Source organism: Fringilla coelebs, assembly GCF_963513975.1.
Source record: "Fringilla coelebs genome assembly, chromosome: 19".
NCBI lineage: Eukaryota > Metazoa > Chordata > Aves > Passeriformes > Fringillidae > Fringilla > Fringilla coelebs.
The window spans coordinates 9,959,578-9,976,715 of record NC_140045.1 but is presented as its reverse complement, the minus strand read 5'-3'; the positions used below and the strand labels follow the sequence as shown (position 1 = coordinate 9,976,715).

Sequence of the window (17,138 nt, the reverse complement as noted above, 5' to 3'; positions counted from 1 at the left end):
CGTGCAGCCTGGGAAGCACCGAGGGAGGCATGGCGTGGCCGGGCCGAGCGCTGGAAGCCAAGGGCAAATTGAAGTGCGCGGAGGAAGACCTGGATGACAGCCTGCCCGACCTCATGTGGCTGAGGGACTTCACAGTGGCCCAGACTGGCCTGCCTCAGTTATACTCTGGCTCAGACCCCCAGGACTGTTACACCATGAGTGAGAGTCTGTTCAGCCTGGTTGATTTTGAGTCGCCCTGCTCGCCCCTGGCCGCTGACCCGGCCTGCAAGGGCACACGCCACACGCCCTGCACGCCCGTCTCCTCCTCCACCTCCTCCAGCACGCACCACGACCTGGCTGTGCCCCCTCATCTGGCAGGGGACATCGACTACAAGACCAACCCTCACGTCAAGCCACCCTACTCCTACGCCACCCTCATCTGCATGGCCATGGAAGCCAGCAATAAACCCAAAATCACCCTCTCTGCCATCTACAAGTGGATTACTGACAACTTCTGCTACTTCCGACACGCTGATCCCACCTGGCAGGTAGGAGATGTGGAGCCTTGGCCACTCTCCCTGCAGGGCTTTCCACAACCTCCACCATGCAAGACAAGATCCTGCGGGGCTGCTGGATCCCACTGGGAAAAGAGTGACACCAGCCACCAGTGGGAAGGGCTGGAATGGGAAAGAACTTGGCTGGGCACAAATGCCACGGCCACAGGGGGGGCAGAGGGAAGGAGCCGTGCTGGGGGAGAGCCCAGGACCATTTTGGGAGCAGGGAGGTACTTGTTGGGTTCTTGGCACCTGAGACTCCTCTTGGCTTCAGGGCAAAGGCCTCTCAATCCCTCCATTCCTGGAGCTCTCATGGGGCCCTGAGTCCCTCAGGGTTGAGCACAGCTGGAGAAGGTGCCAGGTCAAATGTCCCTGGGTACTGAAAACCAGGCATGGGAGAGGGATGGAGATGCCACTTGTTGGCCAATATCCCACTGGGGAGGTTCTGAGCAGAAATGCTGCTGCTTTCTAAGCAGGGCAGAGTACTGAGCTCCTGGCCCCAGGGACAGGCCAAGGAGGCTCCATCACTGGGATGAGCTGGTGAGAGCTGCAGAGGGAAGCCCAGGAGGGGTTAATTTGGGCTGCTGTCCCCAGCTAGCATGAGCATGTCCCCAGTGGGGAGGGGACAGGCCACAGGCTCACAAGCTTTGGGGACAGCCTAAAGCCCAGGGGCTTTTCCCAGCCACCTTGGCTCACTGCCCTCCTCTGGCACGTGAGGTTTTCTAGGATATGGCAGGGCTGGAGGGCCCTGGGGGGCTCATCCCTCCTCTGGGGTTATTCCCATCCCAAATCCACCGTGTGTCACTAATCCTGATGGCAGTGCCCATCCAAGCAGAGCTGGAGAGCTCCACTGCAAAGCCCAGGCATTGCTCACCTTCTCTCCAGGCAGGTGGGTCTCCAGTGGCTCTTGAAGCCCATCATGGGGAAGGGAACCTTTCCTGGTCCCCTCCAGGGCCATCTTGGTCCCCCTCTTACACTAAGGGCACCTATGAAAGTGATTTGGAAGCAGGAGCTGGGTGCCAGCGACTTGACTTTCTCCTGAACACTTCATGGCAGGGCATTCACAACGTTTTTAATTAAATGTGTTCATTAAAAAAAGAAAGAACGTTTTCAATCCCTCTCTGCAGAGATGCAGGGGGTACCCTGGACCGTTGCAGGCAGGAATGATAAATATGTTGACTGGCTGAGTAATAATTCAGCCTGGGCTGAGCGAAGTTTGGGATGGGGAGGAGAGATGGGCAGCAGAGAATTCAGCTTTCAAGTCTCTGAACCTTGTAAAATTTCATTACACAGTAAAATTGGAGTTACCACAGCCTGGATTGTGTGGGGGAATATCTGTGTTCTTGCTTCTTCTTTCTTCTCTCTTTTTTTCTTCCCTTTTTTTTTTTTTTTAATTCTTTTGTTTCTTTTCACTTTTTTTCCCCCTTCCTTTCTTTTTTTTTTCCTTTTCTTTCTTGTCAAAGCTGTGTTCTCATCTCCTATCCCGATTCCCGTACGTGAAGACAGCCTGGAAAGGTCATGCCACCCATAGTCTGGGGGGGAGATGGATATATTCCTGTGGGAGCTGAGTGCTTTGGAGAGGAGCCAACAAACCCAAGGAGCTTCAGCCCAGAGGAGGGTTTTGTTGTGTGTGTGTGTGTGTGTGTGTGTGTGTGTGTGTGTGCATGTTTTTCAACAGCTCTAAGCAATTGAGCCTTGTTTTTCCTATTCGGCACTACGGATTATGGATGAATAAGCATAAAGATATCCAGGCAACATTAAAAAAAAAAAAAAAAACACCTCTACCATATCCAATCTCTTAGTACAGTCCTGGCTTTGTGGAGTCCAACGCTGGGTTATTTGCCCAATAACTGAGTTTCCTTTCTGATTGTTCACATCACTCCAGGCACATTCAGGGTTTCAGAAGAGCTCGACGGGAGCAGAAACTCCTCCTTTTCTTCCCCCCCACCCCCCTTATTTTTTCCCTCAGCTTATTGGAGCAGTGGCTGATGAAGATGCAGTGATTTCACACTGAGCTTCCCTGGGCCAGGAGCACCTCTGGGGACACTCAGGGTGGAACAGCCCACGTGTCTCTCTGTGTTCTCCCGTCTGATTTGTGCCAGCCTGGCTGGGGGAAGGCATGGTGCCTATGTTTTGTCCACATATTTTCCTCTCAACTCTAACAATAGGCACAGTTGAACTGGGGGATGCCAGCAGGGCCCTGATTGCCATCCCCCCACAGTGCTGCCATGCGTTGCCCCTTGTAAAGGGGCCATGGCCACATGGGTGTAGAGACCCTCCTCTTCCTCCCTGGCACAAAGGAGGCTCCAACCTCCTCTGGCCTAGCTTCATGCTTAGGGCAATTCAAGCCAGCTTCTCCCAGTGCTCTGTATGATTCAAGGCCCCAATTTCCAGCCAAGGAGAGCTGCCCCAAAGCTTTCCATTGGGTGGCAAGTCCTAGCTTGAACCCCTTGGCTCCTACTGCCTTTGGTGAGGTTTTCTAGGATATGGCAGGGCTGAATGAGTCGGGAGGCAGGAAAACTGCTGGAGACTCAGGGGGGAAAACTCAGGGGTTTGAGGGACTTTCTGCTGGGAATGTAGCCTTGGAATTGCCAGTTCTGCTTTGTTTTCCCAAAAGTCCTTGCTGACAACCTCCACCAGCCTCCCCACACAGGTAGGTCCCGCAGCAGACGGGGCATTCAGCCTTGGTTTCTCTCTCTTTTGGCTGCAGAACTCCATCCGGCACAACCTGTCCTTGAACAAGTCCTTCATCAAGGTGCCTCGAGAGAAAGACGAGCCAGGGAAAGGTGGATTTTGGAAGCTGGATCCCTACTATGCCAACAGGCTCAAGTACGGCACCTACAAGAAGCGGAGGATGTCTCCGGTGCAGATCCACCCCGCCTTCTCCGGGAGAGTCCAGCCGGAGGCACGGCATGCCGGCAGCCCGGCCTCTTCCTCCTGCAGCTCCAACAACCTCCTGGAGGCCAACGTGGCATCGCAGCAGCTGCTCAAAGAGTTTGAGGAAACCACCAGCAGCCAGAGCTGGAGCCCCGCGGGTACCAAAGCGGGGCAGAAGCGCAAGCAGCCCTCGCCCCTGCCCGCGGCCAAGGCGTCCCGGCTCCCCAGCTCGGCCCTGATGACCCAGGAGGAGCAGACTGAGCTGGGGTCCCTCAAAGGTGTCTTTGACTGGGAAACTGTCTTTAACACCAACCTCAATGGAGACTTCTCCACTCTGGTGGATATGGAGCTCCCACCTTCTGTCAACCCTGTCACATGCGACCTGGACTGGACAGGACAAGGGCAGCACGTGGAGTGTCCCCAAGGGCAGGAACAAGTTGTCACCGAATCCAACCAGTACAGCCTGGACTTTAATGAAACCCTCATGGCCACCACTTTCTTGGAGCATCCCTGGGATGAAGGGACAAATGATTACCTCTCCAACTGTGTCAACATCGACCAGGTGTTTGAAGACATCGATGCCTCTTTGCTGGCAGATGTCATCAACCTGAGCAGCCTGGCACGCCTCTTGTAAGGCTTTTGGAGGATGCTGTCCCCAAGCTGGGACTTACGAGGGACAAGATTTCCTAGAGATGCCCACGGTGACTTTTACCAGCTTCATTGTAAGGTTATTCCCAGAAACACCAGGGAAAGAACCTACCACCCCAGGAACTGCCTGCTGTGTCTCCAAAGGACACCTCAGAAGTCTCTAGTTTTCTCAAGAGAAGAAAGTCAACGCTACTTATTTTTTTACATTTTACTTTAAAAAAAGAAATGTGAATTATGATGGGTTCTTTTCCATCAGGGCTAAAATTACCTGCGAAATCCCATCTAAGACATGAGATTCCTGGTGGCTTAATATTTGATAGACTAAAGTGCAATTTCCACACCTCTTTGTTTCTCTCTGTCTTTCCTTTTTTTGTCTCAGTGCAGTTGGTAGGTACAGTGTGATAATTAGCTGGTAAGAAAATACAGGTCCCTTCTGGATTCTCCAAGTTCAACATCCCAGCTGATTTGTGCCTAGGGAAGAAGAAAAGGTTTATAAACTCAGCAAGTGTGCCTCTTTAGATGTTTTTATATAATCTATTATATATTATATATTCAAAGAAATCTATATTTTTTAGCACTAGAATTTCTTAAGGGGGGAGGGGAAGACTGGAAATGCAGTTTGAGAGTTGTTTTATATTTTCACTGTTTAAAGGTTTTGCGCTCACTGTTCTGTAAAACAAGACCACACAAGGGAGGACTCCTGCACTAACAAGTTTTGTGAAGAATCCAGGAACTGACCCTGGCAGGAGAGGAGCAGCAGGGACGGGGATGCTCCCAAAACCAGCTTTTGTATTTTTTGTACCCAAAACCCTTGCTGCAGTTGCCAAAGGGTCTGGAGCACCATGAACCCTCTCTTTCACCCACTGACATAGCCCCTCTCTGCTTTTTTGGTCTGAGACTGTTGCTCTTGACTTCTCCAGCTCTTCCATCAGGCTCTGAGTGCAAGGAAAACCCCGTGGCTGGCCCCAGCTGGGGCTGAGGAGGAGAGAAATCCACATCCAGGCTCCATCCAGGAGCTCAGGCCAAAGACTGTGCATGCCACAGGCTCTGGGGACAGCAGTGGGAATGAAGTCCCATCCAGCCAGGAGAGACCTTGGGATCCCCAGGAAGAGGAGCTTTGGCCCTTTGGCTCAGTGTGCAGCGAGAGCGTGGCGGGGTCGGTGCAAGGTAACTTGGAAATGCTTGGAGCAGAGCCAAACTCTGCTGAAACTTGACTTGAAGCTCTCAAGAACCAGATTCTTTGCCTCTGCTTTGCTGTAGGCTGTGAGAGGTAGAGCAGCCTTTAGGTAGGAGCAAGTAGAAGCTGGAATTTTAGTGGTGTGTCTTAGACTTGGCAAAAGAAATTTAAGATTGTGTTTAGATTCTGTTTTGGTTACAAAAGCACTTAGGAGGGGCTTTGGGGTCTGCGTAGTTGTTTGTATTGACAGTGTTTCTTTTTACTTGCTGTTTTTCTTCTGTTTTCCTGCTTTGGGGATTATGTTGGAGAACTACAGAGATACTTGTGCAATTTAACTTTTTTTCATGCAAAGTTATTTACAAACTTAAAAAAATAATAATAAAGAAAAAAAATGGAAAAGGAAAAACTCCTTTTGCCTTCTTGTTTCCTTTCCCCAGCCCAGCCCTGTTTGTAAACCCAGTCCCAGCACACAGGAGCTCTCACCCATTTGCACAACTGTGCAAATTCCCTGTGGGGAAACTGAGGCACGAACCAACCTCAGTGAGACGATGGTTACACACCACCTGTGTGACACAAGGTTGGCTGTGCCTGGTGTCCTGAGCCCTGGGAGCTGCTCCAACCTGGCCCTGCAGGGAGCTCCTGGGGCTGGCAGGTCCCTCTGCTCGTGCTGTAGATGCTCCAAGATGCCCAAGTGGCTTCAGAGGCCTTTTGGGTGCAGGATGGGGAGAGGAGGTGCACAGAGATCTCCCTCCAGAGCCTGCCTGGATCAGCTCCAGCTTTGGGTGCACCCACTCCGGCATGTCCCAGCCCTCTCGCCCTGAGAACACAGCCCCCTTCTCCAGGGGAGCACAGGAGTAGATCCCTGTCAGCTCCCCAGGGATCTGCTGGATCCCCCCCAGCACCAGGCACCCCAGAGCCAGTCCCAGCTGCTCCCAATCCAGCCAATCTCAACCCAAAATAAGGCTTGGGCTCAGGACAGACACTTGCCTCGGCCTGTGTGTGCTTTGTGCTGGGAAGGCAGGATGCTGACCTTGGGAAAAGGTGGGGTTATCCCTGGGGGAGCAGCTTTGATGTGTCTGAGGGGGGGAATTTAGAGGCAGATCTGGGCTTTCCTTTCAGCTTTGGGGTATTGGGGGCCATGAATACCAGAAGGCATTAAGGAATTCCTTGCCCTGGCTTCTCTTCCTCTCAGCTCCTTGTTGGAAGAGCTGCTCCCTTCTCTCCCCAGTACTGGTGGCACTTCAGGGCTGCAAAAAGCTGGCACTTCCCCTGCCCCTCAGACCACTTCTTCAATTTGTTCTGCCAGGCACAAACACGTAGTACTGTTTTCAAACCCCCTGCGAAAGAGAAGCCTCCAGTCTCCCCACCCTGCCAGGGGACTCAAGAAAACAACCTTGCCAGGAAAAAATATTCCAGCCTGCCGGAGCCAGCCGAGGGGTTTAAAGTGAGAAAGGGTGAATATAAAGGAGGCACCAGGCGAGGCCTGAAACAACCCGGTTTTGTTCAGCAGCTGAAAGCAACCAAACCGACTTGGACGTGAATTTCCCTTTCTTTCGCTGAGATAGTTCGGAGGGGGTGGTGTTTTCTCAAGCGGCAGCCAGGAGGTGCCGGAGCCGGGGGTGCTCCGGGCGGTGGCATCGCTTCGCAGGGGCGCGGGGCACAAAGCGCGGCTGTGCTCGGTGCCAGCAGCGGGGTCAGCACCCGGCAGCCGCGGACCTGCCCGGGCTTGCCGGTGGCAGCGGGGTTGAGCCGGGGCTGGGGCTGCTCCAGCCCCGCGGGCTCTCCCGGCACACGGGCAGGGATGGGTTGGGGACCCGGACAAAGGGGGGCTGGGAAGAACCCAGCTCCAGAAACTCTCTGCAAGCTCAGCTCGCTGCCCTAGTGAGGTCCTTCCCCAGCTGGTTATTAAGCGCATGGCAATGATTCCTTTATTATTTATTTCTGCTATTTCTCCAGCCGTCCCCTCATCCATCATCCCTCCCTGATGGGCAAACATTGACACCTCAAACCAATCTCCCGTTCACAGAGGGAGAAAAAATATACACATAAGCCCTTCTTTTCTCTCCCTTTCTTGCCGTGTCTTTCTTTTCCCTCCATTGAGTGTGGGGCTGGCATGGAGCCATTCTGGCAACAGCCGGCTTTCACTTGCTAATCATCCTAAATATTGAAAATCAACCCTAGAATAAACAGCTCAAAGATTGGGGCCATCTCTGCTCTGTTTGGAAATGCTAATCTCGCTGCCTTTTGTTTTCCTTGTGTGGATTTGGTGCCTTGAATTTGGAGGAGGTCACAGCTCATGGGTTCTCTCTTCATCCCCAGATTTCTAAAAATTTTTTCCCCTCTCATCGTAAAAAAATTCAGCCCATTTTAACATCCTAGGCTGGGATGGTTGGAGTGGTGAGGGGGGAGAAGGGGGAAACAGGATGGAGGAGGGTAGGGAATGGACTCGCCTTGCATAGCAATGAATGAACCTCCAAAGTTTGGGAAAATCCAGGTTCCCAAACATGCACCCGGGAGTTCACATGGATGGGAAATCCCTTGGGAATCACACTGGGACAGGGAGATCTGCTCGGGACAGCAGGTGGGGATGGGATGGGGATGGCATGGGGCAGCCTGGCATTCACACACAGCAGGGCTTGGGGACAGCTCAGGGGCTCCCTGCCCTGTGATGCTGATTTTTGTGGTGCTTTATACCTGATGGGCTGGAGGTGCCACAGCGAACTGCAGACAGGCTGTGCTGGGCTCGGACGGCTCTGCTGGGAGGGATCAGGATGGATGTGAGCACCTCCGTGCGGGGCTGCAGGGGCGCTGGGCGAGCTGGCTTTGAGAACAGAGAGGGGGGCAAAGCCCTCGCCCTGCTCCTCCAGCAGTGACCTCGCACCTGCGGCACTCACACAGCCAGGATCGCTCTCAGCACCCTGATGGGGAAACTGAGGCAGGGCTGACGTGGCTCAGAACCCGATTCTCCCGGCACGTCTGCAGCGATTTCAGTCCTGCTCTTGTGCCGTGCGTGGGGCTCTGCACCCTCTGGCACGGAGGAGCACATCCAGCCGCAGTCCCCTCGGGTGCCCGCGTCCCTGTGCGCCCCAGGGAGCCCCGGGACGGGTCAGTGGCCGTTGCCAGCGGCTGTTCCCGGCGGGCACAATGTCCCGGCAGGCCGGGGCTTGCCCTGCGGCGGGGAGGGGGGGAGTGCCGGCCGCCACAATGCAACAGCCCCTGCGTAAGAGCCGTCACATGGACACGCTCGGCTGCCCCTTCCTCCTCCTCATCCTCAGCCCCACCGCGCCCTCGATGCACCCCCGGGTAGGGGGCTGCAGCTCCGCAGGGTTCCTGCTCCTCCAGCCCGGCTCATGCTGTGCAGAGGGGTCCCTGTGGGCGTGGGGGGACACATCCAGCCCCCAGCGGAGGGGCTGAGCTGTCGGAGCCGTGCCAGCATCGCCTCCTTCTTTGGGAAGCCACGTCACGCCAAGGTCGAAACTTGGCCGGTTTGCAAACAAGCGCCGGGGCCACGGGGATTTCTTTACAAAGGCTGTTTTTCCAGGTGATTTATTTCCAGGTTTGGAGTGTCTTGGAACCCCCCCCATGTCTTGAGATTGTGGGGTTTTTTTCACTGCCATCATGACAGTGAGAAAACAGCTTTAGAACTCCAAAGCAAGCACACTCCTTTGGTGTCTGACTCCTTGGGATGGGTCTTACACCCCTCAAGAAGGGGCAGGCTGCAGGCTGGGCACTGCCTGGACACAGCTCTCCTGTGGGTGCTGCTGTGGGCACAGCCAAGCGTTTGGGGAATGGCCCAGTTCAGAGCAATGAGGGACAAATACTGGGGACTTACAGATGGGGCCAGCCAGGATGAGCAGCAGCAGGAGTGGATCCTTTGGGACACTCCTATCCTGTGCACTGAGACCACTGGGCTGGAGGCTGGCACAGGCAGCAGGAGGGCTCAGGGCATTACGAGAGGCGGGTGTTGACCTAGAAATTGCAAAGAATTTGGCCTGGCACCGTGCTGGTGGGCAACGTGCCAGCCTGGCAGCCGAGGGAAGCGCGGCTCTGCTCCGAAACGGCTGCTCCTTTTCCCTGTCCTGGCTGGGAGAGGTGACTGTGCCTGCCCCAGGAGCTCTGGGAGCATTTGGGGCTCGCTGCTGTCTTCACTCCTACCAGAGGCATCAGGTTTTGCTCCTTTGGGGAGCCCATGCTGCCGCCCTGTACGGGGTCAGTGCCAATTCTCAGCTGGGGAATGGGAGGGAGCAGCCTGGCAAGTGCTGGGGGGAGTAATGCTCCATCCTGGCAGCTTTTGGTTACGAGGCACATTAAGAGGCAGGAATGTGCAAACATCCAAAGGTCGGAGCTGTGCAGGGCGGCTGTGGTGGCTCCAGTCCCTGGGAGTGCAGCAGGCAGAGGCAGGACCCCCTTGTCCTGCTTCAGGCAGACAGGGATGACCAAGGAGAGTCACGGGGCTCATTGGACCTGCACCCCCCAGCAGACCCCAAGGCCTCACTGGCAGCTCTCTGCCACCCCTGAGCGGATTCCTGCCGAGGGGATGAGGCAGCTGCAGCCCTGCACGGCCTCCCCGTTCCTGTCACGGGGGGGATGTGTGCCCAGCACCAACCCGCATGGCAAACACCCCCCTTCCTTCCCCAGCAACGTGGCATAGGAAGAAAATGAGCATCATCCCCCAGGCCGGCCCCCAGCTCACAAACCACGGTGCCCTGGAGATGCCCTGTCCCCAGACCAAGGCACACACATCCCACCCATCCCAAACCCCTCTGGGAGCCTCCTGCTCCAGGGAGGCTCTGCCGTGGGCAGGGTGGCACCTTGCTAGTCCCCAGTATGTGCCAGCTCCTTGGTGGCCCTAGGGGCTTACCCAGAGCAGGGGGTCTCTATCCTGCTCCCCGCACTCTGGCAGAGCACTAAGTAAACAGTGACGAGGGGAACCTCGTTAATCCTGGGCTTTCATTTACAAAAAGCCATTTAGAGCTGGCTCTGCAGGCAGTTATCAGAGCACAGGGGAGGTTTTCCCAGCAGGACCTTAATTCCCTCTGCAAATAAAGCCAGAGGGAAGGAGAGCACAGCTTGGGGCTGTGATAGTTGAAAGCTTGGAGGGGCTTCTGGGGCCAGCCTTGGAGGGGCTGATTGCCTTGAGCTCCTTCCTGCAAGGAGCAGGGAGGGCTGTTGAGGGATTTCCCTGCTAGGCTCTGTTTCAGGACGATTCCAGCCGTGCCACATCCTTCCCTGGAACAGCAGCACCGGCATGGCTCTGCTCAGGGCTACACAGAAATGGCTGGGAAGCTGCTGAAGCCCGAGTGGACCTGGTTTTCTGGGAGCAGTGCACATCCCTGTGGCACTGGCAGTGCTCTGGACCCAGATCAGGATCAAAGCGAAGTCAGAAGGGCTCAGGCATCAGGGAGGCAAAGTCCTGTGGTGGATTTGGTTCCTGTCTCATCCCTTCAAGTTCATGGGCACATAACAGCCAAGGGAACATGCCTGGGTTCACCCCATACCCTCCCTCTCCCAGGGGCTCCCTGCTTACAACCCCTCCTGGAAGGGAAAACTGGGGGCTTGTCAGGCAGCTCAGAGCTATTGGTTTTATGTCTGAAGATGAACTTGGCTGAAGATTGGTGACTTTTTGTGTTCAGCTGACCCGAGGGGAGACAGAACAGGCTGTGTCTGGGGAGGAGGGAGCACCAGTGACTGTGTCCCCAAGTGTTCCTGCAGCCTGGGCACTGCTGGGTCCCCACCATGGGACAGCCCTGCAGCCCAGAATGGAAGGTTTGTAAATTTATGTTAATCCTGACTCCTCCATACTCTGATCTCTCTCCTCTCCCACATCAAATGCAAAGCCCTCTCTGGGGCTCCTGGCTGCATTAATCTTGTTTTTGCCCTCACTGCATCCTCAGGCAGCTCCTGTGGCTCGTGAATGCTGCTGCCCTGTTGCACCCCCAGTGTCCCCTCCTCACTGTCCTCCCTTGCAGGGGCAGGATAAACCCCACAAGCTGGAAGCAAGAGCAGGCATAATTCATTTTTTTACACTAAAATGGTTTATTATTTATAAAATGGCACTATATTTTAATGCAGGAACTGTTCCTGGGATGAGCAGTACCGAGGCACAAGGCAGGGGACAGAAAGTCCCTGCTTTAAGAGCTACTGTTAATTGAATTTCTCCAAGTCTTGTCAAGATCACACTTTTGTGCAATAACCTTTGCCACCATAAAGGGAATCAGTAGGAATAGGAATCTGGGGGATACCTGTGTCTATCCAGCAATCTGCTGCCAAGCCCTGAGCAGACAAAGCAAAAACCCTCTCTGCCTCAGTTTCCCCCCCTGCTAATCAGTCTCCCTTTTCTTTCCAGTGGCATTTTGGGTGGCCAACGCCCTGAACACCTTGTCCTCGGAGAGGAGCGACTGTCACGTCCCCGCCAGCAGGTGCCACTTCCTCATGCCTGTGGTGGTGCAAACTCGCGTTGCTGAACAACGGAGCGGGGCCGTTGCTCGAACCCCGCAGCCTCCACACCCCGGAGGCGCCGGGCTCCGATCCCAGCCGGGATCCTGGAATCCGGAGCACTGGAACCAGTTTTGTTTAGCAAATGCACTAAAATGGACTCATTAACTCTCTCATTACCGACCCCCCAGCGAGCACTGCGCTGAGGATGCGATCCTTAGGCACTGCAGTGGTTTTGGTTTGCTAATTGGAGGTTTTGTTAATTTTGAGATTTTTTTTTGGGTAATGTAGTATTGAGTGTGGTGGGTTTAGTGTTGGTTAATCACCAATATACTCATTTTCTGTTGTGAGGTGGGATTAGGAGAAAGGTAAAGCAGGTTTAAAACTTTAAAAGGGTATAAAGAAAAATTTATTAATAGTAACTAAAAAAAAAGCATAATAAGAATTAGAACAGAACCTTTTGAGTACTTCTCTCTACAAGAGAAGAGAATTTTGGTTTTGTTTTTTTTTTAGTGATAATGTAAAGGAATAAAACTTAAAATTTTAGTCCATTTATCACTTCTAAAATAGTCTTTTATTAGCTCATTTAGGAAGAGAAGTCCTTGTTAATTTTATGGAGACTTCTTTACAAGAAAAAACCCTTTTTTTTTTTTTTTTTTTGTGGCTCTCAATTTCTTTATGGATAGTAGTTCTTTGGGGAAATCTGTAATTGTGAAGTCTTTCTACTCCCTACAAGCTTTTCCCCCAGCTGGCCGCATTTCCCACCTTCTGTGCCCGTGCTGATAATGCAAATCCCTTCTCCGGCGGGTAAAAAAGCGGCTTTGCGGGGGAAGCAGAAGGTGACTCAGCATTCCAGCCCGGCCGGGGCTGCGTCCCCGGGCACGCAGGGCGGCCCCGCAGCGGCGGGGAGCGCGCCCGGCCCGCGGAGCCGCGCCGGCGGGGCCAGCGGCGGGAACCGGGCGGGAGCCGGGCGGGAACCGGGCGGGATTGTCCCGGGATTGTCCCGGAGCCGCCGCTCCGCACCCTGCTGGGGAACGGCCAGCCCGACCTGCGGGGATTGGCAGCGCCGACACCGCCTGCGCTTTGCCCTCTCTGCGCTTTGCCCTCTCTGCGCTTTGCCCTCTCTGTGCTTTGCCTTCTTCTCTGTGCTTTGCCTTCTCTGTGCTTTGCCTTCTCTGCGCTTTGCCCTCTCTGTGCTTTCCCCTCTCTGTGCTTTGCCTTCTCTGTGCTTTGCCTTCTCTGTGCTTTGCCTTCTCTGTGCTTTGCCTTCTCTGCGCTTTGCCTTCTCTGTGCTTTGCCTTCTCTGTGCTTTGCCTTCTCTGCGCTTTGCCTTCTCTGCCCTTTGCCCTCTCTGCGTTTTGCCCTCTCTGAGCTTTGCCTTCACTACTCTTTGCCCTCTCTGTGCTTTGCCCTCTCTGCCCTTTGCCTTCTTCTCTGCGCTTTGCCTTCTCTGAGCTTTGCCTTCACTACGCTTTGCCCTCTCTGTGCTCTGCCCTCTCTGTGCTTTGCCCTCTCTGTGCTTTGCCTTCTCTGCCCTTTGCCTTCTCTGCCCTTTGCCTTCTCTGCCCTTTGCCCTCTCTGAGCTTTGCCCTCTCTGTGCTTTGCCCTCTCTGCACTTTCCTTCTTTGTGCTTTTCCTTCTCTGTGCTTTGTCCTCTCTGCGCTTTGCCCTCTCTGTGCTTTCCTTCTCTGTGCTTTGCCTTCTCTGTGCTTTGCCTTCTCTGTGCTTTGCCTTCTCTGTGCTTTGCCTTCTCTGTGCTTTCCTTCTCTGTGCTTTGCCCTCTCTGCACTTTCCTTCTTTGTGCTTTTCCTTCTCTGCGCTTTGCCCTCTCTGCGCTTTGCCCTCTCTGTGCTTTCCTTCTCTGTGCTTTGCCCTCTCTGTGCTTTGCCTTCTGGCAGCACACTCTCCGATGCCTTGTGAAGCTGGCCCAGAACGGAGACTGGACAGAGCTAAAGAATAAATCAGGTTTTATTAGGAGGCCTCCATGGATGCATCTTGGGCAGCACCAGAGCCCAGCCAGGGCTGCACCCAGGATGAACCTAAATGGTCCCAAAATGCACGGCCAGGCACGGGGTCTCTCCCTGGGATCAGCTCTGCTCCATTTGCATCTTGGAGTTAATCCTGACTCCTCCATACTCTGGCCTCTCTCCTCTCCCACATCAAATGCTGCCCTATCTGAGGCTGCTGGCTGCATTAATCTTGTTTTTGTCCAGTTACAGCTTTAGCTCATGCAGTCCCATCCTTCTTGTTTTCCTCTCTCAAGCCCATGGGGTTTGTGCTCTTGGGCTGAGATTTGGATCATTTGTCCTTGGTGCCCAGCTGGAGCAGGAATTGTTTTGTCTCCCTGCTCTGTGCACAGAGCTCACCATCCCCTAATGTGAAGCCCAGACCCACACACTAAAGCAGAATAGAATCTGAAAAATAGAAAAGCCAAAACCTGAAATATCAGCTCTAACTGCTGCATTTCTACCCTTTCTTTTTCCTTTTACCCAAAATAACCCCTTGGACTCTTTACATTTGTCCAGCATTCTTTTGGGTTTTGGGTTTTGGTTTTTTTCTGCTGCTTCCTCTTGGATGTGGTGCTGCACAGGGTCCAGCAGTTTTTACACAATGCTGTGCATTTATTTCTGTACATTTATTCATCCTTATCACCCCACACAGCTGGCATGTGAGGTGGGTGCATCTATCCCACCTTGCTCTGAGGGACTGTCGCTCCATAAAGGGCGAGGGAGCCTTCTTGGTGGCTTTTCAGGAAACAAACAGCATTACTGGGCAAAACACACACAACTGCTCCCCAAGGGAGGTTCCTTCTGGCTCTGGCTGCCCTTTGAGTGAAGGGGAGAGTGCTGGCAGAAAGACCATGGAATGCTGTAAAGAAAGAGATGGATCTACGGTTCAGGGAGAAAGATCTTTCCCAATCACACCAGCCCAGTGTGAGGAAGCAAAAAGGATGCTGGGTGCTGAGCCTGGACAGGGATCTTCTCTCTTATACCCTCAAATCCCCTTTATCAGGTGTCCCCACGAAACACAGGCAGGCAGTTGTGGCCACACAGGTTAGAAACAAACCCAGAGCTTGGGCACATCCAGCAGGACAAGGTGGGTTGTGAAATCCATTGTTGAATAAAAAAAGAGCTTCTCTCTGGAGCCCAGGGAGGTTTGACAAGGGGAAGATGGATGGGCACACCCCAGTTCCTGAGTGTGGCAGGAGCCTTGGAGAGGAGCAGGACAGCAGGAGCTGGGGCTGGAGAACCTGCAGGGGCTGGAGAACCACCCCCTGCTCTGGCTTGGGGGGGTTGAGGGGACACCGAGCCGCCAGGGCGTGACACCCCTGGCCATCCCCCCAGGGTGTGACACCCCTGGCCATCCCCCCAGGCTGTGACACCCCCGGCCATCCCCCCAGGGTGTGACACCCCCGGCCATCCCCCCAGGCTGTGACACCCCCGGCCATCCCCCCGTGTGTGACACCCCTGGCCATCCCCCCAGGGTGTGACACCCCTGGCCATCCCCCCCGTGTGTGACACCCCTGGCCATCCCCCCGTGTGTGACACCCCTGGCCATCCCCCCAGGGTGTGACACCCCTGGCCATCCCCCCCGTGTGTGACACCCCTGGCCATCCCCCCCGTGTGTGACACCCCTGGCCATCCCCCCGTGTGTGACACCCCTGGCCATCCCCCCAGGCTGTGACACCCCTGGCCATCCCCCAGGCTGTGACACCCCTGGCCATCCCCCCAGGCTGTGACACCCCTGGCCATCCCCCAGGCTGTGACACCCCTGGCCATCCCCCCAGGCTGTGACACCCCTGGCCATCCCCCCAGGCTGTGACACCCCTGGCCATCCCCCAGGGTGTGACACCCCTGGCCATCCCCCCAGGCTGTGACACCCCTGGCCATCCCCCCCGTGTGTGACACCCCTGGCCATCCCCCAGGGTGTGACACCCCTGGCCATCCCCCCAGGCTGTGACACCCCTGGCCATCCCCCCAGGCTGTGACACCCCTGGCCATCCCCCAGGTTGTGACACCCCTGGCCATCCCCCCAGGGTGTGACACCCCTGGCCATCCCCCCATGTGTGACACCCCTGGCCATCCCCCCAGGCTGTGACACCCCTGGCCATCCCCCCAGGCTGTGACACCCCTGACCACCCCCCAGGATGTGACATCCCTGGCCATCCCCCTGTGTGTGACATCCCTGGCCATCCCCCCAGGCTGTGACACCCCTGGCCATCCCCCCAATGTGTGTGACACCCCTGGCCACCCCTCTGTGTGTGACACCCCTGGCCATCCCCCCAGGCTGTGACACCCCCGGCCATCCCCCAGGCTGTGACATCCCTGGCCATCCCCCCCAGGGTGCTGTGGGAGGGAACAGCTCCACTGTGGGATAACCCTTCTCCCTAGAAAGGATGCAGGACAGGGGTGGGCTGACATAATTCACACTCGTTTTTTACAATTTCACCTCCCTGAGCTCAAACTCCTGGACTCTCCCTCCGTGTCTGTTGTGCACAAATTTGGATTTGTTACCCCCAGTGCAGTAAGCCAATTATGACACACTCAAAAGGGACATTGATTGTTTATTCCAGAGCTGCACAAGCCTGGGTGCTCGTTGGGATTCCACAAATCAAGCCATGACAACGATCCAAACCTTTTACTATTTATACATTTTAGCAAACAAAGGAATTTGTGTTAATTTGCTACAAGTTGCATAGTTCTCTTATTAATTATTATTCTATCTTCTAATGGGAAATTATTCTCTCACTGGCCATGCTAATCAGTCCACTGCTCAGTCTTTCTCTTCTTTTGGGTTGGTGGATTTCTTGGATCTGCCCCTGCTGGAATTACAGTTACTCAAAGCTGATTCAGCCCAGTTCCTGAGTTGGTTTTATTTGTTCCTTCCTTATCTGGAGGGCTCTGCCAAATGTCCTCGTGGCCTGTAAATTCTGCATTCTTTCTGCCCACTCTCAGCAGTACATCCTTCTTCCCAAGCTTTGTTAACCTACCCCTGGGATAATTTAAAAATGTCAAACCCTAAACCTTAACAAGGCAATTCTACCAATATGCAGTTTGTTCTTCTAACAGCTGGACATCACTTAGAGCTTGTTGGCTCTTCCATCTTTCACGGATTAAATCTCCTTTATTGTTGATTAGCCTTGAAAGTACACAAAGATCAAACATCAAAGAACATCCTCTTTAAGAAAATTTTATGCAACAGTGCCACGCTCAGGACGAGAGGACATAGTTTCAAGCTGTGCCACGGGAGCTTTAGGTTGGAGATGAAGAGGAATTTATTCACAAAAATTGTGATTAGACAGCGGAACGGGCTGCCCAGGGAAGTGGTGGAGTCACTGCCCCTGGAGATGTTTAAGACTGGACGTGGCACTCGGTGCCATGGTCTGCTTGCCAAGGGGGTGTTGGGGCACGGGCTGGACTCGATGATCTCGGAACCCAAAATAATTGATCCTGGCTTCTGTCACCCAT

General features: G+C 54.4%; 1 protein-coding gene across 1 annotated transcript; it reads left to right on the top strand.

Annotated features, from left to right (window-relative positions):
* Nucleotides 1-29: 29 nt before the first annotated feature.
* On the top strand, nt 30-4,044 carry FOXJ1 (forkhead box J1; the record flags this gene model as incomplete). Its single annotated transcript, XM_084218769.1, has 2 exons — nt 30-527; nt 3,244-4,044. The coding sequence occupies 2 exons, from the start codon at nt 30-32 to the stop codon at nt 4,042-4,044; spliced, it is 1,299 nt and encodes a 432-aa protein (XP_084074895.1).
* Between the last annotated feature and the right edge of the window lie 13,094 nt (nt 4,045-17,138).